This window comes from Coenobita brevimanus, chromosome 46 (genome assembly GCF_032717465.1).
Source record: "Coenobita brevimanus isolate Jiangsu-jjx chromosome 46, ASM3271746v2, whole genome shotgun sequence".
Classification (NCBI taxonomy): Eukaryota; Metazoa; Arthropoda; class Malacostraca; order Decapoda; family Coenobitidae; genus Coenobita; species Coenobita brevimanus.
In genome coordinates, this window is record NC_136999.1 from 56,153,338 (window position 1) to 56,178,007 (window position 24,670).

Sequence of the window (24,670 nt, forward strand, 5' to 3'; positions counted from 1 at the left end):
ATTGCTCCACTCTCTTCCCATACACCACATAAGGTCTGCCTGTACCAACAAAATCCTCTGTCTCACTCTCACACTTTCTTTGGCACTATATCTTTATGCATCCATTGCATGTGTCCCTACTATCTCAATGAATGTATTCATCTTCATTCCCTCAGCAATTCCACATCTCAACTCCTATAGCTTTTTCTTCCATTCCATAATGCCCCCTGTTACTTACATTCTCCATCCTCCCCATGCCTGCAGCTGTTCTATACGAGTGTCGGCATTAAGACACTCATGCAGGGCTCTCTTAACTGTCATAAAATCTATAAAGCTTTTTACATCACCCAATGCCCAAACCTGACACACCTATGCTTGATATAATTTTTTTCTATCAACCATTCAAATGCCACAGAGCACTTATCTGTTGTGCTGTTGATCAATATTCAGTTTCATGACTGTGAGCCATCAAGTTACAATAAGTATTTTATGAAATTTGGTGGGAACTTACAATACTAATGTCTGATTTTTAAAAAGTATGGAATTCAAGACAATTAAAAAGGAATAAGCACATGTGTCCACCACCATGTCATACTCTGGTTGGATTAGGAGGCTGAATTTACACCTCATCCCTTGCAATTTATTTTGCATGCTATACCTCAATACTCCCCTGTATATTGTTCACATCTTACTGACGTAAACTGCATGGATGTGATATCAGAAATTATCAAAAAGCCATATGTGGAAATAAACTGGAAAGGATGAGGTGTCAGGGCACCACCTTACTCAACAAGAATACAGGCCTTATGTGATATACACCTTACCACCAAAGGGCCACAAGTCTATTAATCTAAAAGAGATTTCCATAATTATATGTTTTACTGATAAAACTGGCTACAAGTTGCTGCATCTCTATGGTAATATGACTATAAATAAATTACTGTGTCATGGGATGACGTGGCAGGTGAAGAGAAATGAACTGATCTTAACACCAGACTCGAACAGTCAGATTCTCAGTATTCTTGGTTAAAATAACAGCAAGTAAGCCAAGTGAAATTACTTAGCATGTTTACTGTACAAACAAGCTCATACTGAAGTTTCTATTTTAAGTATTTTGGTGAACACTGCACAATGCATCGTGGTTAGTGAGATGAGCTTTGTACACTTTTATGAGATAACATGACAGGTCTCGAAAGTTTTTTATGGACTACAAAGACTGTACAGTAATCCCTCAATTATCCAATGTAATAGGGCCAAAGGAATATCCAGGTAATGGCTGTGTCTGGTTAATGGACTTCTCCCCTGGCCCCCCCATTGTCCATAACCTAACTTTGAAAGCTGGTGTAAATGGCCACTACAGTACATTGTACAACACTTCCTGTTGTTTAACACTACTCTATCTGGTTAAGCAGACCTATAAACCACAGCCAAGCAATTATCATGGTCAAGCAGACCCATCAACCACAGACATGCAATCACCACGGCTGGGCCATACCCTGCAGTGACATGATAAAAATATGAAAAAAATGGCTACACAAGAAAAATCCAGTGGGCACATAAAACATAATGGTAAAATGGAATCAAATTATGGTAAAATACAATAAAATCATCGTACAGTACAGTAAGCTAGAATAAAATCAACGTCAACACTCACAATTCAAGCATCCTGCATCAATCTTACCCAGGATCTCCTGCTTCTCCAGAGTGAACATTACCCTCTTTTTTTCCTTGGTGAAGAGGCCATCATCATACACCCTAGGAAAAGGCATGCAAGGAATAGGAAGGCCTGAAGCAGGTAGGGAACAACTACAAAAGCCACCACATGTGTCGCCATAACAACTGTCTGAGAGGAGCTGTTCACTACACTGTTGCCATGCGGGAACTGAGAACGACTGAGGGGGTCTCTTCTTGCGGACTCCAGGTGAATTACCCAGCTAGACAGGGCAGCGCATTAGGGCTATTCCCGCCCAGCCAGGCACAAAAATATTCACAGGGCCAGAATTTCCACCTGGACACATGCATTTTGTCCAAATAAAATGGAAAAATGTATGAATAATGGTTTTGAACAGTACAATCACAACGTCCACGTAACGAATTGTCCGGGTAATGGACATCTGGGTAACAGAGGGATTACTTGTATTTTAAAAAGAAGGGTAACTGGCACTCTTGGATGGAGAAGACCAGTAGTTCCATAGGAAAAGAGCGATTTGTGAGACAGCAGAAAACTGTAAGAAGAGCAGTTAACGGGTCAAAATATGTACAAAGGAGAAAGCATTCTGGAAACTGTCATGGCTACCCCATCAGAGAGGTCTTGGGAAAAAGCGAGGGCTTAAAAAGACTGATTAAAAAATAATTACAATTTTTGCAACAATTATGAGTTCAAATTACCGATCTATACCGTAAAAGCAAATTAAATACAGTCCACAACAAAATAAGTACAGCAATATAGCTAATGCAGTAGCATTGTCAGCAATGGAATGTTAAGCAAAGTATACAACATGGCTCTTTAAACCCATCACACCTTTCAGGTCTTGAGCCACTGCTGCCTGTGTTTAGCAAAACATACTATGCAGTACCTTTAAAATCTACCTACAACCACACCTCTAATGCCTACTGTTAGAAGTATACTCTTTTTTCACAGTAAATTATTTATCACATCATGAGACTCAATTGTTTTTGAGGTCCTCTAATGCTGGCAACACAAAGGACCGCAGCTCTTCATATGCTCTGTCCACATCGTCATTTACTATCACCAGATCAAAGTTCCCCTGTTCAGCTCCATATGCCATTTCCTTCTCTGCTACATTCAAACGATGCTGCAGGCTCTCCTCTGTCTCCGTGCCTCGCGCTTGTAATCTTTCCTTCAAAGCCTGTTGGGAAAGAGTACAATGCTTCAGTATTAAGTAAAATATTGTATCATTTATTTTTCAGCCCTACCAACAACTACTGAGCACTTCATGTCTACACATATTTTTGCAGGAATGAGTACAATTCCCCTGTATAACTGACTATCAATCCTGTCAATAACTACTATGCATTACTGTTGACCCTCTTACAACACAGTAGATATGATCCATCTCCTGCAGGTGGCACACTGGGTAAGGATCACATTCAATAATGCAGCTACCTTATGGGAAAACAGGAGTTACATTTCCACACTTTCTGGAAAGGGGCAATCATGAGTCACAAAATCATATTCTGTTGGATAAATATACAACTACAAGCACATCTTTATTTACAGTATTATATAGTTCTGCTGGTGCACATTATTACCTTCAAAAACAAATGGCAACTTTTTTTTTCTCATTCAGTATGATAATAACCTACTTTTTTTTTTTTTTTGACAATCAGAAAAAAAAAAAAAAAAAAAAAAAAAAAAAAAAATCCATGCACCAGATTACAGGTATCCTCCATTCATGAAAAATCTGCAACAGTTGGACTTGAACAGCCATAGGGTGAAGTATGGCAGGAAACCACTCCTGGGGAAGCAAGTTCCAAAGAGAAGCAGTTTGGGGAATAAAAGAATTCTGATAGGCTGAAGTTCTGCAATATGACGGTGTGACAGACCAGTCATGAGCGCTACCAGATTCCCGTGTAGCACAGGGGAAGGTGTGGAGAGGTGGCACAACGGATGCAACTTCATTTGAGCATTTGCCATAAAAGTATCTGTAAAATAATGCAAGGGAGGCAACATTCCTTAATTGTAAGGGAGGTAGTTCATTTGTAATAGCAGGGTTATTAATAATTCTAACTGCTTTGTTCTGAATTTTGTCCAGTTGTTTTAGTGCAACCTCTTATCCATTCCACAAGGGTGAGCAATATTTCACCTAAGAGCACATATAACTCTTGTAAATTTTATTTAACTGCTTGTCAGTAAAGAAGTTACGGAATTAGTACAATAATCCAAGTTTCTCTGAAGCAGTTTTAGCAAGTAATCTAACATGAGAGGTCCAGCTGAGGCCACTGTTAAGTGAAACACCGGGAATTTCAATACAGTACTTTTAGAGATAGGAATATTAGTAGCATTGAAGGTAATAGAGGAATCAGGCAATATTTACCTATTAGGATATTGTATATATTTGGTTTTCCTAGCATTAAATGTGACTGTTATTCTGTCCCCATTCAGTGATCTTAGATAAGTCTTGATTTTTGGACATTGCTGTACTGAGTTATGAGATGCAAATATTAAACTTTTTGAATGGGTGTTTGAGTGTAAAGGAACTGTGAAGTGTTCAGTCACCTGCATATGAGTGAATGGGACTACGGGTGACAGATAAGAGATCATTAATATGAATCAGGAATAGGGTTGGAGCTAAGATTGATCCTTGTGGCATGCCAGCATTAATCGAGTGGAAATTGGAATATACATCATCTGCTCTTATCTTTCTGTCACTGAGATATGAGGAAATCAGAGAAACAAAAGATGATAGGTAATGGCAAGTGAGTTGGACAGCAGGGAATGGTGTCACACTGTCAAAAGCTTTGGAAATATCAAGGGCCACTGCATGAGTTTCTCCATGCTGGTCAATTGACTGATAGATGGTATGGGTCAGAAGACTGAGTATATCAACAGTAGATCTTTCCTGGCAAAAACCATACTGTCTATCACTAATTAAAATGTTGGATTCAGGATGTTTAACAATGTGCTTATTAATTACAGTCTCAAATATTTTACCAAGAGAAGATGTGACAGCTATTGGTCTGTAATCAGAGGGGTCAGAGGAACTTCCTTTCTTTGGAATTGGGTGGATAATGGCTTCTTTCCAAGAATTAGGGAATGATGAAGAACACATGCATAGTCTGAATAATTTAGCTAGAACAGAAGCAAGTTCTGAGGAACACTTTTTCAAAACAATTGGAGGAATTCCATCTGGACCTGGACCTTGGTTGGTTGGTAAATTGTCTAGGATGTATTTTACATATCTAGCCCATATCTTACGGGGAATAATTTTGGGAGAGTTATGTTCTAGTACTGGGACGTTCTGGCCAACTTCCTCTATGGTAGAACTTCCTGCAAATGTACTGGCGAGGATGTCTGCTTTACCATGTGGGTCATTTACAGTGTTACCATCTGAAGATATCAGTGGGGGAATGGGTAATGACTTGTTAAAGCTATTATTGACAGAACTGAGAGCTGACCAGAATATTCTTTTGTCATTTGGATTATTCAATAGTCTGGATGCTTGGTTGTGATGAAAGTTTGATTTAACAATATTCATTACTGATTTTGCATGGTTTCTAGCAATTTTAAACTGCGTGAATGAATCTGATTTTTTTTATTTTAAGTAAATGTTGTATGCTTAGGACTATTAGGCAGTAGCTCTGGCAAAATTGCTATCAAACCATTCTGAGGAGTCTAGCTCTAACAAAAACTGCACAGGATTATGCCTTTTTTTTTTTTTTTTTAATAAATTTTCCCATGAGCTCATTTTGTTTGTAATACACATTTCTAGTCATTCCAAACCATTTCGGCAACATTGAAGTCCCCCCACCCACAAAATAGGATATTTTTTTTAGTGCTGCGCATTTGCTTAGTTTCCACAGGTGTGTATGCAGCCATTTTGAGAATCTTTCTGAGATCCATTACAAATTACAAGATGGGTTTAGGAAGCTAAAAATTATATTGCAAGGCACACCAGATGATTCTCTTCACAGTACAGTATGTATGTATATACAATAGCTGTCACATCTTCTCTTGGTAAGGTATTTGAAACTTTAATTAATAAGCATATTGTTAAACATCTTGAATCCAACAACTTAATTAGTGATAGACAATATGGTTTTCGCCACGAAAGATCCACCATTGACATACTCAATCTCTTAACTCATACAGTAGAAGTCCTATTTTTTGGCATCTATGGGACCAGGCTAGTGCCGAAAAATCAAAATTGCCGAATTATCAAAAACCCTACCCACTCAATACCTTATATGTTTCGGTGAACACTATCATCACCACTCATATCATTACAAATGTGCTTGGAGAGAGTACTGTATACTGTTTGATACTGTACAATACTGTAATGAATACAATACTATACATGAATATGAAAAATAAAGAAATTGGTGAACATACTGTATATAAATGTAATGGTACAGTAGGCCTACAAGTTCACATGCACTTACCTAAACTTATAGTAGGTTCCTTAATTACATATATACAATAGAAGGGGTTGATTGGAGTCTGCTACTGCTGGAAGAAGTCCCCAGCAGTAGAGGGTCCTCATGGAGAATTTCAAGACTGACGAAAAAAATCGGAAAATCTGCCAAACGATCAGAGATTTTCGTAACTGGGACTATTTCTCAAAACTGCCGAAATGTCAGATTTGCCGGGGAATTGGATGCCGAAGAATTGGACTTTTACTGTATCATCCATCAATCAATTGATCTTTTTGGAGAAACTCATGCAGTAGCTCTTGATATCTCTAAAGTTTTCGACAGAGTATGGCACCGTTCCCTGCTGTCCAAACTCCCTTGCTATGGACTAACGTCTTTTGTTCCTTTGATTTCTTCTTATCTTAGTGACAGGAAAATAAGAGTAAAAGTAGATGATGTATATTCGAATTTCCACTCATTTAACGCCGGCGTGCCTTAGGGATCAGTTCTGGCGCCAACCCTATTTCTGGTTCATATTAATGATCTCTTATCTGTCACTCACAATCCCATTCACTCATATGCAGATGACTCAACACTACATAGTTCATTCACACTCAGACATCCATTTACAAAGTCTAATATCTCTACCTCTCAACTCAGTACAGCCATCTCCATAAATCAAGATCTATCTACAATCAGTGAATGGGGACAAAACAACCTTGTCTCTTTTAATGCTAGTAAAACTAAATATATACAGTTTACTAATAGACAGATATTACCAGATTCGTACATTACCTTCAATGCTACTAATATTCCCATCTCCAAAAGTATTGAAATTCTTAGTGTCTCACTTAACAATGCCCTCAGCTGGACCTCTCATGTCAGATCACTTGCTAAAACCGCCTCAAAGAAACTTGGATTATTGTACAGAGTTCGTAACTTCTTCGCTGATGAGCAGTTAGCTATAATTTATAAGTCATGTGCGCTCTCAGCTTGAATATTGCTCACCCTTGTGGAATGGTTGTGGAGAGGTTGCATTAAGACAACTAGACAAAATTCAGAATAAAGCTGTTAGAATCATTAACAACCCTGCCATTACATATAAACTACCTCCCCTGCAAGTAAGAAGGAATGTTGCCTCCCTTGCATTATTTTACAGATATTTTTTTGGCAAATGCTCAGACGAAGTTGCGTCCATGGTGCCGCCTCTCCATGCCTTCCCTCGTGCTACACGGGCATCTGGTAGCACTCATGACTGGAATGTCACTCAACCATATTGCAGAACTTCTGCCAATCAGAATTCTTTCATTCCCCGAACTGCATCTCTCTGGAACTCGCTTCCCCAGAGTTGTTTTCCTCCAAATTTCAACCTACAGCTGTTCAAGTCCAACTGTTACAGATATTTTATGAACAGAGGACACCAGTAATCTGGTGTATGGATTTTTTTTTTTTCCCCATTTGTTTTTCCTTCCTCCGTTCTGTTATTAAAAAAAATATATATATATATTTATATATATATATATATATATATATATACTGTACATCCATCCATCCATCATCCAATCCTACATTGGCCCATGAGGAGCGTAGGAGCCCGGGGCTAAGCAGTTACACTGTATGTATGTGTATATATATATAAATATATATATATATATATATATATATATATATATATACTGTATATACACCCACCACAAACTGACTTAGGACCTACACACATAACTGCTATGGGAGAGTTGTCAGTTTTTCCTTTGTGTTTCCACCTCTACCTAGTGAATTTTTTGGTCAAGAAGTAACTGGCAACTCCTCTTGTGTTGGCGGGAGCTAGTGAAACACTCAGCACGTCAGTGCTTGCCCAGAAGCGAGAGTGGGAGTATATGTTACCGTCGCTCTGAGCTTGCACCTCCCTCTTTTTTTGTATGCATTACTGTTTGCCCTGTTATTTTCCAAGAGTTGAGTTGTCATGCCTGGAAAGTACTGCTCAAGGGATGAGAGGGTCCGTATCATTGCATGGAGGCACAATACTGTCCCTATCAACATGGTTTATGAATGTACTGGACCCGCAAAGTCGACCATCACAAAGATTCTTGCTGAAGCACGCGGCCTGCCACCTGATGTCGTACCAGAGCACAAGCATGGCGGTGGAAAGAAGAGGATGACTTCCAGAGGTACAGATACGCTTCTGAAGCGGGAAGCAATCAAGAATCCTCGACTGACAGCAGCAGAACTGAAGAGAATGCATCACCGGCTGTTACAAGACGTCTCAATTCGAACTATCCAACACCGCATGCAGACGGAGCTGCGTTTGCCAAGCTGCACCGCAGCCAAGAAACTGCTTCTCATTGATCGCATGAAGATGCAGCGCATTCAGTTTGCCAATAAGTATGCACACTGGGCATTGGATAAGTGGAGAAAAGTTATGTTTTCCGATGAAAGCACATTTCAAGTGTTCCAGATGTGTTCTGCCAAGGTTCATCACCCTGCCTCCCATAGTCAATGAGACCCTGCTTACACGGTGCTGACTGTTAAGCACCCACAATCAGTAATGGTGTGGGGGTGTTTCCCGGGTGAAATGGGAAGGGAAGGCCTCTACTTTCTTCCTAAGAACTTGATGATGAATGGTGGCCGGTACATTCAATTTCTTAAAGATCATTTGTTAAAACTTTTTTGCTATTCATGGGTGCGACTTTTTCGTGCACGATTCAGCTCCATGTCACAAGTCAAGAAAGGTGACCAAATGGCTTCAGGATAATCGGATTGAGGTCCCTGACTGGCCTGGCAACAGTCCGGAGCTAAATCCAATTGAAAACTACTGGGCAAAGATGAAGGAAATCATGGCAGAGAAGACACCCAATTTGGACAACCTTAAGACTGAACTGACAAATGTTTGGTGCAAAGAAATGTCCTTCGATTACTTTGGAGATCTAACTGATTCCATGCCAAAACACATCCAACTGGTCCTGAAAAACAAGGGAAACATGATTTCATATTAATGAATGGCATTTCATGAACAAACACTGTGATATACTATGATTTCTGTGTTTTTTAATACCTTGTGGGGGGGGGGTCCTAAGTCAATTTGCGGTAGCTGTATATATATATATACATATATATATATATATATATATATATATATCATCATCATCAGCCGTTGAGGTCCACTGTAGGACTGGCCTATCCCTACCGAAGCAGGGACGATACAAGCCAATGTATCTCTACCCAGTGGCTTAGGCTGTCTGGTAGAGACTGTATGTAGGGTGAGAAGTGCTTGTAACAGTAATTGTAGTGTTGTAGTGGCTTTGGATGTGTATGTAGTCTGTGAACCAAGTGTAATCGGCCCGCCTTAAGCCGATTAGGTGCAAGCATACTAGTATGCGACACTGGCTCAACCACAGCACCCCTTATGCCCGCCAAAGTAGCAAGTGGCTCGGTGAACGATTCCCAAAGTTTTTACAACTCTGGCGGGAGGCGAACCCTCATCCACCAGCGTGCGAAATGCACACTCTACCACTGTACCACAGAGGCTCATATATATATATATATATATATATATATCTATCTATATCTATCTATCTATCTATCTATCTATATATATATATATATATATATGTTATATACAGTATACACACTTAAATGAAAAAAACGGTCTCAGAGCTGGCGAAAAACATGGATACTCTCAGTGCGGCGAACTTTTTTAGTTTCCAAAGGCATGTACGCAGTCATTTCGCAAATTCAAGAAATGAGTCATAACTTGGGAACTGGTGGCTCGAATGGACTGGAAATTGTTTTATTCTTCAAACTGGAGCATTATAGCAGTACCTTGCTCTGACAAAAATGGAGCTACAGTGTGCTGTTTTTGCTGTGTTATGGTAACAAAAGGACAAACGAACAAACACACAGAAATCAGATCATTATAATATTGATTAATTTTGAATGGCAAAATTTCAACATTAATATCAATACTATAAAATGTAACTTGAATCATTTCCTACCTTTTATAATGTACACCCAATTACTCTCAAAAAGAACCAGTTCAACACATGTGATGTGGTGTGTGGGATGAAGAGAAGACGGAGGGGGGTGCAAGGAACAGCGTGGTGGAATGAAGAGATGAGACAGGCTGTGACAAAAAAAAAGAAAGCATACAATGAATGGATGAGAAATAGGGGCGTGGAAGAAGTTGAGAGGCAGAAGAGAGAGTTATATGTAGAAAGAAAGAGAGAGGTGAAAAGATTAGTAAGAGAGAGCAAGATGAGAGTGGATGAGGAATTTGGAAGGAATCTGAGTGTAAAGTGAAGGGACTGTAAGAAAATGTTCTGGAAAGAGGTGAAGAAAGTAAGACAGGGTGGAAGTGAAGTTAGCAGGGGAGTGAAAGATAAAAATGGTAGATTACTAGTGGAGAAGGGAGAAAAAGTGAGCAGATGGAGAGAACACTTTAAGGAATTGTTGAACATAGAGGATGGAAGTGATGCAAGTATAAGTGGCTGGGGAATGGCTGGGAGAAGGAGGGAGGTAAGAAGACAGGAAGAAACCAGTAGGATAGAAGTGGAAGCAATGAAGAAAGTTAAATTGGGGAAAGCCCCAGGAATTGACGGAGTGTGTGGTGAAACGTTGAAGCATGGGGGAGAGACAGTAGTAGAATGGATGTGGTAGATGTGCAGATTGGCCTGGGAGGAAGGTAGGGTTCCGGAGGATTGGAAGTCAGGTATAATTATTCCCTTGTACAAAGGAAAAGGGGAAAAAGAAGTGTGTGGTAATCACAGGGGCATTTGCCTTCTTAGTTTAATAGGAAAAGTGTACGGAAGGATACTTATTGACAGAGTTAGGGAAATAACAGAGGAATTCGTTGGAGAAGAACAGGGAGGCTTTAGGAAGGGAAGAGGTTGTGTAGATCAGATATTCATTCTCAGATCTTTAGTGGAAAAATTTCTAGAGAAGGGAAAGAAGTTGTAATGCGGCTTTCATGGATTAGGAGAAAGCATATGACAGGGTGGATAGACAAGGATTGTGGAAAGTAGTAAGAATATATGGAGCAGATGGGAAGTTGTTGAATGCTGTGAAGTGTATGTATGATGGTGCTAGGGCTGCAATGCATGTGGATGGTGAACTGAGTGAATTTTTCTCTTTGAAGGTTGGGTTGAAACAGGGATGTGTCATGTCTCCATGGTTGTTCAATCTGTACATGGATGGAGTAATAAAATAGGTACAAGGTAGGGTAGTGGATGCTGGAGTGGCCGTAGTGAGAGAGGGTAGTGTTTGGAAACTCCCTGTACTGTTGTTTGCAGATGATACTGTATTGTTGAGTGAAGATGAAGGGGAGCTGCACAACTTGGTGGATGAGTTTGGGAGAGTGTGTAAGAAACGGAATCTAAAGGTGAATGTACGGAAGAGTAAAGTGATGGTCTTTGAGAGAGGTTAAGTCAGTGAATGTACAGCGAGGTTGGATGGTGAGGAATTGGAAAATGTGAGTACGTTTAAGTACTTGGGTAGTGTGATGAGTAAGGATGGAGATTTGGAGGGTGAAATGCCTGAAAGGGTACAGCAGGGAAGAAAGGTTGCTGGTTCCTTCAAAGCAATGATAAGAAACAGGGAAGTGAGCATGGAAGTGAAAAAGTTACTACATGACAGTATTATGATACCAACTCTAACATATGGAAGTGAAGCTTGGATGTTGTTGGAAGGACACAAGTCAAGAGTGAGAGCAGTGGAAATGAGTTATTTAACCCCTCTGTGGCCGAAGGCTCGGAATTTTCTGTGCACGCCAGGCCGACGCCGGGGCCATTTTTTGAAGTATCGAAAATTGATTTTTTTCCTTGCCTTCTGAGGGATGAACAGGCTGGTTTTAGAAAGGGACATGGTTGCAATGATCAGATCTTTATAGTTAGGCATTTGATGCAGCAAGTTAATGAAATGAGAGTACCGTTAAGTCTTTGTTTTGTTGATTTTGAAAAGGCTTTTGATAGTGTTTTGAGAGAGACTATGGGGAAGATCATGAGACATTATGGAATACCAGAGGAGTTTGTGAGGGTCATTATGAACATGCATGAGGACACATTTTGTAAAGTGATGGTTGATGGTTGTCTGAGTGATTCGTTTGAAGTCAAGTCCGGAGTAATTCAAGGTGGTGTTCTATCGCCTTTACTATTTATATTGGTCATTGATTACATTATGAAACGCGTTGGAACAGAAACCGGTGCAGGTATACTTTGGGGAGAGAAAAGGAAACTTTTGGATTTAGATTATGCAGATGATATAGTTTTGATTTGTGATGGGCCAGAAGAGATGCAAAGAGTGTTGGACTGTTTGGTGAGTGAAGGTCGCAAGGTGGGTTTGGTTATTAATTGTGGAAAAACTGAAATAATTAATATGAATATGGAAAATGCGCAGGAATGTGTCATTGGAGGTATGGTTGTAAAGCAAGTTGATAGGTTTAAATACATGTATTTAGGTACTTATTTAGCCAAGGATGGTTCTTTGAACTTTGAATTCGAGGAAAGGTTAAAGAAGGCTAATCAGGCAATGGGAATGCTTAAAAATATTTGGAATAATAACAATTTTTCTGTGCATACAAAAATAAAACTTTATAAGGTAATGGTTAGGAGTATCTTAATTTATGGACACGAGTCTTGGTACAGCACAGTGACTATGGAAAATAAATTCTTGGTGATTGAAAACAAAGCGCTTAGAAGAATATTAGGCGTTAAGTGGTGGGAAAGGATACCAAATAGTAGAATTAGAGAAATAACGGGAGTGCAGCCGGTCGATGAATATGTTAGATTCTCACGATGGAAGTGGCTAGGACATGTGTATAGGAGACAGGGAATAGTACGAGGTACACCAGGGTGGGTGGCACTTGGTAGGAGAGGTAGAGGAAGGCCAAAAGAGACGTGGGTGAGGACAATGAGACGGGAAGCTGGAGATGAGTGTTGGGGAGATCTTGAGGAGTTAGCACAAGATAGGATGTGGTGGTGTGAGTTCATCGAGGCCCTATGCATCCCCGAGGGTGCCACAGGAAATGATTGATTGATTGATTGATATTGAAGAGAAAGTTCAGATGCACCTAACAGTGCAAATCCCAGCTTCCTAGACGCATTTTATTGCTTGCAATGGAGCTCAGATGTTGCAGAAATATTGGCAACTGATATCGCCCCCCAGGGGCGTGCCGCAATGCAACTGGGCAGGTGTTGTTATTTTTTGTTTTACCTCCCAAAACAATACGAATGGTGCTGAAATGTTGTGCATATATGAGATATGATGATACCGAATGATTTCAGTACATAATCTGTTAGGAATGGCTGGAAAAAAAAAATTGTTATGAATACTTTTCCACCTTTTTGATATATGTTTATGGTAGTTTCGAGTTATTTTTAAGTTATCGTTGTGCCCATGCTTGGAAAAGGGAGTGAAAGAGTTGAATTTTCGGTCCTAAATGAGAAAACTGCACGTCCTCCAAGGTTAGACTCTGCCACAGGAGAATAAAGTGGAGGGTCAGATCCAATTAGCAATGTGGAGGTTGAGTCGCAACTTCGAGCTCCCACACCACAAGCATGGCTAAAAATAGAATCGTAATGCAGTTTCAGAAGTCTAATTATTACGAATACAGATACAAAGCAGAAATAAATAAATTTACAGACGGGGGAAAACGTATTTTTTCTGTAATGACATGTTCATCTTTCTCTATCATTTTACGTTCATCTTTATCATTTTACCTTGTTATTTTCGCAATATATATTTCTGTCTCGTAAACAGGGTGGTTGTATGTGTTTGCAAGGGAGGAAAAAGATTGTATTTTCTGTCTGGGTCGAGATAATAGATGTAACTATGTGTTTTTACACATGGCCACGAGCGAAAAAACCGTACATCCACTCGTCATGACAGCAGGTGGTGAACTGACAGATGATATGTGAGAGGGTGAAGTCAAGGTCAGTCTCATGTCCCAGATTTTCGTTCACTTCCCAAAGGTTTTCACAGTTTTCTACAAGTTGCTCTGCATCAAATGATCCAAACCATTACAACAAACCTGAGGAAATAGGTAAAGATACCAAGACAAAAATGTATTTTTCACTTATTATCATGTCTTCTTTGTATGTGCCTGCATTACTTCATAATCGTAAGCAAGTGGTTGTGTGTGATTTGCAAGAGAGGACAAAGATGATATGTTCTGCCTGGGTCGAGATAATGGGTGTAGTTGTGGTTGTTTAGGCATGGCTAGGAGCGAAAAAATTGAAAATTCATACTGCTACTGTGAGTGAGGCAATAGGCAGGATGAGGGTGGGGAAGGCAGCAGGTGTGTCTGGGTTGACTGCCGAAATGTTGAAGGCCTCAGGCGATATAGGGGTGAGTTTAGTCACTGACCTGATAAATAGGATTATTTATGAGTGTGTTGTCCCAGATGATTGGCTGAAGAGTGTAATTGTAAATGTGTCTAAAGGGAAGGGTGATGCCCTGGAAAGAGGAAATTATAGAGGTATAAAGCTTTTAGATCAGATAATGAAGGTAATGGAGAGAGTTTTAGAAGGTATGATTAGAGAAAGAGTGAATATTGATGAGATGCAGTTTGGGTTTATGCCAGATAGGGGGACCACTGATGCCATATTCATTGTTCGACAGCTTCAGGAAAAATATATTGGTAGGAGAAGGGATCTTTATTTTGTTTTTGTTGATTTGGAAAAGGCCTTTGACAGAGTCCCTAAAGAGGTGGTGAAGTGGACAATGAGAAAGCTTGGCTTGGAGGAGTGGCTGGTTAGGGTGGTTATGGCCATGTATGTGGGTGCTCACACCCAGGTGAGAGTGAATGGAGATTTGAGTGATGAGTTTTCCGTGAATGTTGGTGTGCATCAGGGGTCAGTCCTGAGTCCCATGTTGTTTATCATGGTACTTGAAGCCCTTTCACGTGACTTTAGAAACGGATTCCCGTGGGACTTGTTGTATGCTGATGATTTGGTGTTGATTGCAGAGAATGAAAGGGAGGCGGAGGAAAGGTTTAGGAAGTGGAGAGATGGTATGAGGCACAAGGGCTTAAGGGTAAATGCAGATAAAACAAAAGTGATGATATCTAGGGTTGGTGGCGGTACTGTCAAAGACGAGGGAGAGTGGCCATGTGCAGTTTGCCACAAGGGCGTGGAAAGTAATTCCATCTTGTGCGGTGTGTGTGATAAATGGGTGCATAAGAGATGTAGTGGTATCAGAGGTAGACTGCGAGATAATGCTGATTTTATGTGTACGGCGTGCCGGGGTGAGCAGGTGGAGATCGTCAGATGTGAAAGGATTGAACTTGCTGGTGAATCTCTTGAGTGTGTGGAAGAGTTTTGTTATTTGGGAGACATGTTGTGTGCTGGAGGTGGGGCTGGAGCTAGCTCTGTGGCTAGGGTGAGAAGTGGTTGGAAGAAGTTCAGGGAGCTCTTGCCTCTCCTGACATTGAGAGGGCTCTCCCTACGTGCTAAGGGGTCTTTGTATGCAGCATGTGTTAGAAGTGTAATGCTGTATGGCAGGGAGACCTGGGCAGTGAAGAAGGAAGACATTCGCCGGCTCAGACGTACAGAAATGACAATGATTAGGTGGATGTGCAGTGCGTCCCTGCGTCCAAGGCCTGGAGGAGCTGGGTTTACAATGGAAGAGTTGAGAGGTAGGATGGGACTGGAGTGTATTGGTGTTGTGATGAGGAGAGGTAGATTGAGGTGGTTTGGACATGTGGAGAGGATGGGGGATGATAATTGGGTGAGGAAGGTGAGAAGTGTTAATACTGGGGGTGGGGTTATGAGGGGTAGACCGAGAAAGACATGGGACGAGGTCATTCAGTGTGACCTTAGGGTTAAGGGACTGAACAGGGAGGCTGCAATGGATCGTGCAGCGTGGAGAGCCGCCATTAGGTGACCAAGGCCGACACATGCAAGCATGTTGCAGCCTTTAAAAACAAAAACGAACTCATCACAGCAGCAGGCTTTGAACTGCTTGATGAGGTGTATGGGAGTGTAGTGTTGGTCAGTGTGAAGACGTTCAGAACGTTCGTTCACTTTCCCAAAATTTTTGCAGTTTTTTAGGCAGCGCTTAAACAACGCCTGCGGCCATTGATCGGCTAAACGTCATTCGACGCCGGTGGCCACAGAGGGGTTTAGAGGAGCCTGTGGAGTCACATGGAGAGACAGGCTGACAAATGAGGATATAAAGGAGCATTGTGGTGTGGATGTGGATGTGATAGGAAGTGTTACGAGGATTACACTGAGGTGATTTGGCCATGTGGAGAGGATGGAGGGTGAAAGACTGACGAAGAGAGTGTATGTGAGTGAGGTGGAGGGGGAGGCCCAGGATGAGATGGAGGGATGGGGTGGAGAGGTATATGAGAGAGAGGGGTGTGAGTTGGGAGCAGGGCAGTGAAATGGCGGGGGACAGGGCGACGTGGAGGCAATTTGTTTGTGGCCACCCCGAACAGGATTAAGGCGTCTGGCAATAGATAGATAGATAGATCTATTACGACGACCCGAGTTTATATTTTGACAGACCCCTGTAATTTTTCATTTCTATATAGTCAGTCTGTGTTTGCAAACAGAGACCACGTGGTCTTGGACACATTTTGAATCCCAAACTCCAGTCTTAACCTACCAAAAACCACGAGTTTGTGGTGGAAAAATGAGATTTCGTAGATATTTGATGTGCCATCAAAAACCAAGATGTCCAAATTTAATCATGCAAAATTTGAGAATCTACTGAATGTGACATCCATTGGACCCTGCTGAATTATTATATGTGACATATGTGGTCTCTGTTATTCCAGCAAAACAGTTCATCCAGCAAGGCTCTGGAACCAATGGTGCCTGAAATTTGGTGTTGCACATGTATGTATAATTAGGTTTTTCATCTTTCTTTGCTGCTACTGCTTTTCTTTGTGCCTATTACTCTCTCCAACACATCTGAAATTTAAAAAATGTGCTGGATCCCTTGACATAACTTCTGTCCAAAAAAAAGGTGAGTGGAAATTGGATTTGGCAGGAATATGAGGGTCAAGTTATAGAGGGGTATCGTCCCAAACTTATTTTCCCTATGACATTATTTATCTACAGCCAGAAACCTAAATCACAGAAGAGATGGTCACAAACAAAACTGCTTCCATGTCATCCTGTCACCTGCTATCATGCTGCCCTTTCTCCAACTCATCCCCCACCAAGCATACACCTCTCCACTCCACCTTTCCATCCATCTCATTCTCAGTTTCCCCCTCCCCCATCCCTTCCATCTCACTCACACTCTTTTAGGCAATCTTACATTACCCATTCTCTCCTCGTGGCCACAAAATATCAAGGTACTTCTAATGCTTTCCAACACATCCACATCAACACCACAATGCACCTTCACTTAGTCATTTGTCAGAGACTCAACGAACACCACATGCTCCTCTCATCTGGTTTCCATTCTTCTCACTCTTGACTTGTGTCCTCCTAAAAGGGTCCATGTGTCACTCCACTATGTTACACTGCTCATTCTATATACTATAAAATCTACTGACCTACTCTGTACATCTCTTGTGGCAGTCTTTATACAGTATAATGAACAGTCATGGAGACATGACACATCCCTGTTTTGGATCCAACATCTAAATAAAAAAACTTGCTCAGTTCATTTTCCACACCCACTGTGGCTCCTGAGGACTCATACATATTCTTGACAGCATTCAATAATTCTCCATTTACAGGACCTTCCATATTCCTTATCTATTACTCTGTCATATACTTTCTCAAGATCAGCGATGGCAGCATACTTCTTTCCCCTCTCTAAATATTTCTCCAGTAAAAATAACTTAGAACAAATATCTGGTCTACTCTACACTCTCTCTCCCCTTACTAAAACCCCACTGTTTCTCTCCAGCTACTTCCCTGGTCTCCCTAACTCTACTGACAAGTATTCTACCACACATCTTTCCTATTACATTGAGAACACAAATACCCCTATGACTGCCTCACATTTTTCCTTTGTACAAGAGAATTAACATTATTAACTTCAGTCCTCTGGAACCTTACCCTCCTACCAAGTCAATCTGTATAGCTTCCATAGCCAGTCAGTCACTATCTCTCCCCCATATTTCAGCAGTTCACCATACACTTCAATTTCTAGTGCTTTCCCCAGTTTGACTTCACCAGTGTCTTCCCACTTCCATCCTAATTGACTCCTTCTTCCCTTTTTATTTTTCTTCTTCCAGCCATTCCCCAACCACTTATACAATATACAGTATTGTACAATACACCTTTGGTACACCAAACTCAGCCTGATTTAAGTGAAGAGTGTCATCTGAAGTAACCATTACCAATGCTTACCTTTAGATTTAAGTGGGTTTTACATGAACATCTAGCTTCATTTACAGGCAACCACATTTCTCAGTGCATCTTGTACACTACTACTGCATTATGTCCAGCATTATTATTGTACACACACACTGTACTTTATAGCAGCAATTTTCCTCAGATGTACTGGACTGTAGTAAAAAATCAGTTCAGTATATCCAAAAAAGTTCTAATAGTATGAAGGCTTACTTATACAGTATCAGACTGTTTTTTTTCTGACTGAGACTTCTTCCAATTAGTCTGATACAGTCCAGTGTACTATACTTCACTTGATAACCATCCATCGCCCCATGAGAAACGTAGAAGCCCGGGGCTAGGCAAGTTGGTCCTGACATTTAAGATGAGAGTGACCAGCCTCACTCATCCCTGAGTGGCATTACATAAACAATAACTCCAACCACAACTTAGATATAAACCTTCACCGGCTCAATCCGATTGGAGCGCCATAATTACCCACTAAACCACCAAGCACCATAATTTGATTATGTGGTTACCACCCAGCATAGTAAATGGTTTCCAGGTGTACAGGAAACCATTCGGCTTGTCACTCCGTGCTGAGTCACCCACAGGTACTTGATAACCAATATAACAAATTCCCTTCAGAAGTGGAAGTGTCTTCTAAGTTGAATAATACAGCCTAGAAAGGGTACCTATATAACAAAGAAATCTCATTCCTCAACTGAATATATACTGTAATTACCTGAGTTTAAAAAAAAAGTACATAATGTGTTAAGTTACTGAACTAAACTAAAAATTATTCTGACCTCCATGGAGGGTGGCCTGATGAAAACACACTGGGCCTGCAGGTCAGTGTTCTTCACTTGTATAACCCCCTGCATGTCAATGTCTAGTATGCAGATCTTTCCTTGGCTTAGCACATCCTTTACTGCCTTCTTGCTGGTCCCATACAAGTTAGCTAGAAAAGAACACCAACATTAATAATAATAATAATAATATAATAATAATAATAATAATAATAATAATCCATCATCCAATCCTACGTCGCCCCATGAGGAGCGTAGAAGCCCGGGGCTAGGCAAGTTGGTCCTGACATTTATGATGGGATTGAGCAGCCTCACTCATCCCTGAGTGGCATTACGTGAGAAATAAACCCCAACCACCCCTTGGATATAAACCTTCACCGGCTCAATCCGATTGGAGCGCCGTAATTACCCACCAAACCACCAGGCGCCATAATTTGGTTATATGGTTACCACCCAGCGTAGTAAATGGTTTCTGGTGTACATGAAACCATTTGGCTTGTCACTCAGTGTAGAGTCACCCACAGGCAGGAGGGAGAGGAAAGAATGAAGGAAAGAAAGACAGAAGAGGAAGGAAATAAAGACGGAGGAGAGGAAAGGGCAGACACCTAAGAGCAGCTTTACATCAAATAAGTGGATGGTGAGCGCCCCCATCTACCACAAAATAATAATAATAATAATAATAATAATAATAATAATGAATAATAATAATAATAATAATAGAAATGAAAATAATAGTTGATCTTTTATTTCTCAAATGTGCCAGTCCTTCAAATGACTTCACTAGTGCTCAAAATCACAGAATAACATGACAGCCAAGTCATAAGTGCAGGAACAGAGACACAACCAAGTAACAACACAACAACCAGGCACTCACTGACTGCTGTGCAATCTTTAATTCCCTGATATTAAGAAGTAGAGGGGTAGACACCACCCACCCTGGGAGATACTGCAGAGTGAAATATGACTACAAGCTCGGGAACTAGCCACACAATTATCACTCTTAGGCAGGAAACATTCAGCAACAAGTACATAAATTTCAATCTGTGACTTAACAGTTAAAATTTTATTTGACATCTCTAAGTTTTTTTTTCCCAATAGTTTCCAGCAACTATTAGTGAATAACTAGCTGGTGTGGTTTCCAGTCCATAAAAAAAACATCAGCTACACTATTCCCAATCTCTAAATGGGGATTCCTAGAACACTATTACAAATCTTATTTCACATCTCTGATTTATTTTTTCCCAACAGTTTCCAACAACTACTGGTAAGTAACTAAGTGGTTTGGTTTCTTGCCAGTAAAAAACATCAGCTATACCATGGTCAACCTCTATACAGAACCTTTAAGAGAAACATGACATCAATGGAGTGACTGATTATTGAACCCCTGAGTCTAGTGGCCTCTTTCAGTTTTTTCTTTATACCATTTGACAACCGTACTAAACTCAGGCAGCACTTCTAATGGCACAGAGGTTAATGACAAGCTATATCTAGCTCATCCAATTTGGGAAGTTTTTTCGGAGTTGAATAAAATCACATGAGTTTAGTAAGAAATAAACACAAAAGGAAGTCAATTGATTTACAACATATAAAGCCAGTGCTCTGAGTTATATACAGTACGTCCTTATTATACCAGGAAAGTGTAACAAAATACAGTATCATTAGTTTTTTGGTGGTAGGTGGTGGTGACCATCATCTACTCACTTGATGTAGTGCTGCCTACTTCTTCCTTAGCCTTTATCATTCTTTTTCTGTGCCTGCCCTCCTCTCTTCCTATTTCTCCCATCTTTCCTGTCACTTCTTATTGCTTTTCTTTCCTTTACAGATGGCTTTACAATGAGTGACAAGCCAAATGGCTTCCTGTACACCAAGAGACCAACGCTGGGTGGTAACCATATAACCAAACCATACGTGCTCCCTACGTGTCAACAAGTGGGTTGGTGGAGGGTTGGTGTCCCTCCCCGTTAAACAAATAACTCAAAGTAAAATGGCCACCCCTTACAGGATTATGGCGTCTGGCAACAGACAGATAGGTAGACTAGTTTTTCATATAACCAGTACTGTACATTGGGGGAAATTAGGTACATCAACTTAAAGCGATGGAATCTAAACTGGCACTCTTTTTGTAATTTAATTCAAGGCAATGTATGCTAAGAACTTACCATATAACATTTTGTCAGAGTAGCATAAGCACTGTGCAAATACAGTTTGGTAAAAAAAAAATAAATAAATAAATAAAAAGTGCAGGGAGGGGAGGGGGCCCTATGGCATGATGGTAGGAAAAGCTTCTCTGTATTCTGGGACAGACTATGATGTTTAGTAAATGAATGCCAATACAGTAAAATTTCGTACCCATCCTTCAACATGCCTAAAATTTCCAGCTCTCCATCTAGAATGATGAACTATAACAAGAGCTTAAGAATACTTGTGCTGTGGCACAGTATATAATAAATAATCATGAAGAGGTGGAGAGGATATAGAGCCATAACAATGTCCTGCTCTGCCACTGAGCTATGGGAAATAGGCTGCACACAGATAAACATCTCCACTGTTACAATGGACAAACTTATAGTATCACAGTATAAGTACACCATGAATTCTGCATCATTCTTCATTCCACAGCATTGTTGGATTATCTGTTTTGCCAGGTTATGTAATAATAATACAATCCACCCACAAATTATACACCTCCTGTCTCTAAAGCACCAAGGACTGCTAGAAACAAATTAACCCATACACTGTGGCATTAGTGATTAAGGCTGTGTGCAAATAAACATCAGTTTTCTATTGTTACCAAAATCTGTTTACGAGAAAAACAGTGCTGTTTGCTGGTGTAATATACAGTGGATACTGTATACTTTTTTTGTTTACCATATTTTTACCAGAGCTTGTTCAAGTGCTTTCATGCATAATATACCACCCACCTGATGCAAATAATTTTGTCTTTTAGAACAAGATTTTAATTGTAAACAAACAAACAAAAAAAGTTTGTTCTTTTAAACAGTAAGATGTTTCATTCTCTTCAATGTACATTATCAGAGCTTTTATTTGCCCCCTCAAACACTCAACACAAGAATGATGGCTCCCAAGCCATGGTTATTTCCATTTTTCAAAGCTTTGTGTGAGTTTTCTCCACATTATTTGCATGGCACCATGCTTACTCCTCCTACATTTCTGTATACACAAATATTCAAATGTATACTCTTAAACAAGACACAAATTTAATTTTGTACACCACTGTACTGTTTCAATGAGATGTAGAACTGTCTCCCTGTTCATTACCAAATGTACACACTTCAGTTGTTGACAACCTACCTGAATATTCTGCATTTTCAATAAACTCGCCATTAGTGATGGCATTCTGCATTTCCTCTCTGCCAACAAAGTAGTAGTGTACACCATGCTTCTCCCCTGGCCTGGGCTGCCGGGTGGTGTGTGATACTGAGAACCCAAAGCTGTCACTAAACTCCTCTGTCAGCTTCTTCATCAGTGTTGACTTGCCAGCACCTGTAGATGCAAATACTGTACAGTACACTACTGTCCTTCATACTACACTACACTACTGTCCTTCATACTACGCTACATACCCACTCCTACACCAATTTCACCGGCAATTCTCACCCTATATTCCAGGTGCTAATGGGAAAGCCTACATGTGCGGGCACTGTGCACCCTGGGTGAGGCAGCCGCAGCTAAACCTCCCCATATTTCCCTGCACCTCACTTTGGGAAAGTCCCTAGATCGGAACTGGTGAGGCACTGCCTACCACATGCAGGCACCAAATCCTTACATTGTGTATGTACTGTACTGTGCCAGTAGGAGAGTCCCACAAGGCAGTTACTTGCCATTGGTTGACAGGTCTTCTTGGTCAGACAGACTGGGTGAAGCAACAACAACCCTGTACTCTAAAAGCCTTCAACACAGACCTATATTCATGCCTGAAGCACCGGACTGGGGCAGGTCACTTCTCCAGTGGCAGAAAGTGATCATCAGCCCTATTAATCAGTGCCCCTTAAAAAAGTCTGAACATAAATGGCATAACTACCCAACCATGTCAGACATATACAATGAGGCTGCTGCAATACATACACACCACAAAACATACCAGCAAGCACAAACATGCGAACAAACTTTGTAATGTCTTCCTGAAGACTCCCTAGTTACATAAATCATTTTTTTTTTTTAAATCTAATTTCCAATAACATGAATGCAACCATACAGTGGCAAGCTCACTTTTTGCACCTCAATCAAAAAATTGAGAAATTTTCAAAATAATCATGGAATCTTGACAAAAGATCTCTGGGAAAACACAGGTGAAATGAGTGAATTTCAGTTCATCAAGTTTAGTTTCAAAGAAGCCAGGCAGCCACACAACAACAATTAATGACCACATGAACATAAGAGCCACACAGTTCGTTGCTTCAGCACAAGATCTATCCTACCTATGTAACTATATGCTCAAATCACAAGCTGCACCTTAGAACAAAACAAAGAAAGAAAAATAAAAATCAGACTAGCTCAAGCCATGGTCCCACTATTAGTCACAAACAATGGAAAATTATGTTGCAAACAATACACAATTAAAACACACACACACACACACACACACACACACACACACATTCATAATGACATCATGCTTCCTCTTAAAAGGTTGGCCACTGAACAGCCAATAGTGTCTATGGACTGGAAGCAAAACCACGTGCCAAGACCAGCTGATTACTTCACAGAAAGTAATGCCTGAAGAATAACAACAGAATGCAGAAAACAGAAGCACATCAGTTTCACAGAGAAACATAAGAAAACCAAGGATCACATGCCCATGAGAGGTAAGGATCAACATTTCTGCACATGATTCATACCATTCTTGGACATATATGCTACACCACCTCCTGCATGTGCACATGCATGCATCTGCACACACACACACACACACACACACACACACACACACACAAAATGCATTACACAGAATGCCTTGAATCTGAGTCCACCACCACCCAACACTATTTTATACAAATATAATTAGAATCACTTGATCACAGACATTCAAAAACTTCAGCTAAACAGCACCCTCCTTGAACCCTTATTAGTTATCAATCCCACACAAACTGTTCTCCCAAGAGAGACTCAAGTTACCTAGCCATGTCATGATGTGGTCACCACCCTGGCATACCCATATTCTAGTGGCAACACCAATACATCATTATGCACTCATGGTCATGCCAACCCTTGCACCACAACACAGTTACCTCATGCACCTCATTCTTACAATTTATATAAATTATCAACAAAATCTCCACAGAAGATCATAGGCTCATGGCTAAAGTGGTCATTGTGGTCTGGCAGGTTAAAACCTAAGTAAACAACCAAGAGAGAATGTGATCCATTCAAACCAAGGGCCACTGGAAGACACCTGGAGGAGTCTCCAGTCAAAAAGTGCTACACATTCCAAGAAAATTCTCTAAAAAAGAACAATGCTATAGCCCCTCAAGAAGGTAGTGT

General features: G+C 40.5%; 1 protein-coding gene across 3 annotated transcripts in view; it reads right to left on the bottom strand.

Moving 5' to 3' along the window:
* Positions 1-875: 875 nt before the first annotated feature.
* Positions 876-24,670, bottom strand: part of LOC145398647 (guanylate kinase) — a 97,736-nt gene continuing 73,941 nt past the window's right edge. For all 3 annotated transcript variants that reach the window (XM_080271453.1, XM_080271451.1, XM_080271452.1), the window contains 3 exons: positions 22,481-22,672; positions 19,169-19,320; positions 876-2,849 (listed from right to left, as the gene is read on the bottom strand). In XM_080271453.1, coding sequence (XP_080127579.1) covers positions 2,646-2,849; positions 19,169-19,320; positions 22,481-22,672 — 548 coding nt within the window. In that variant the 3' untranslated portion in view covers positions 876-2,645. The remainder of the gene's footprint in view (positions 2,850-19,168; positions 19,321-22,480; positions 22,673-24,670) is intronic.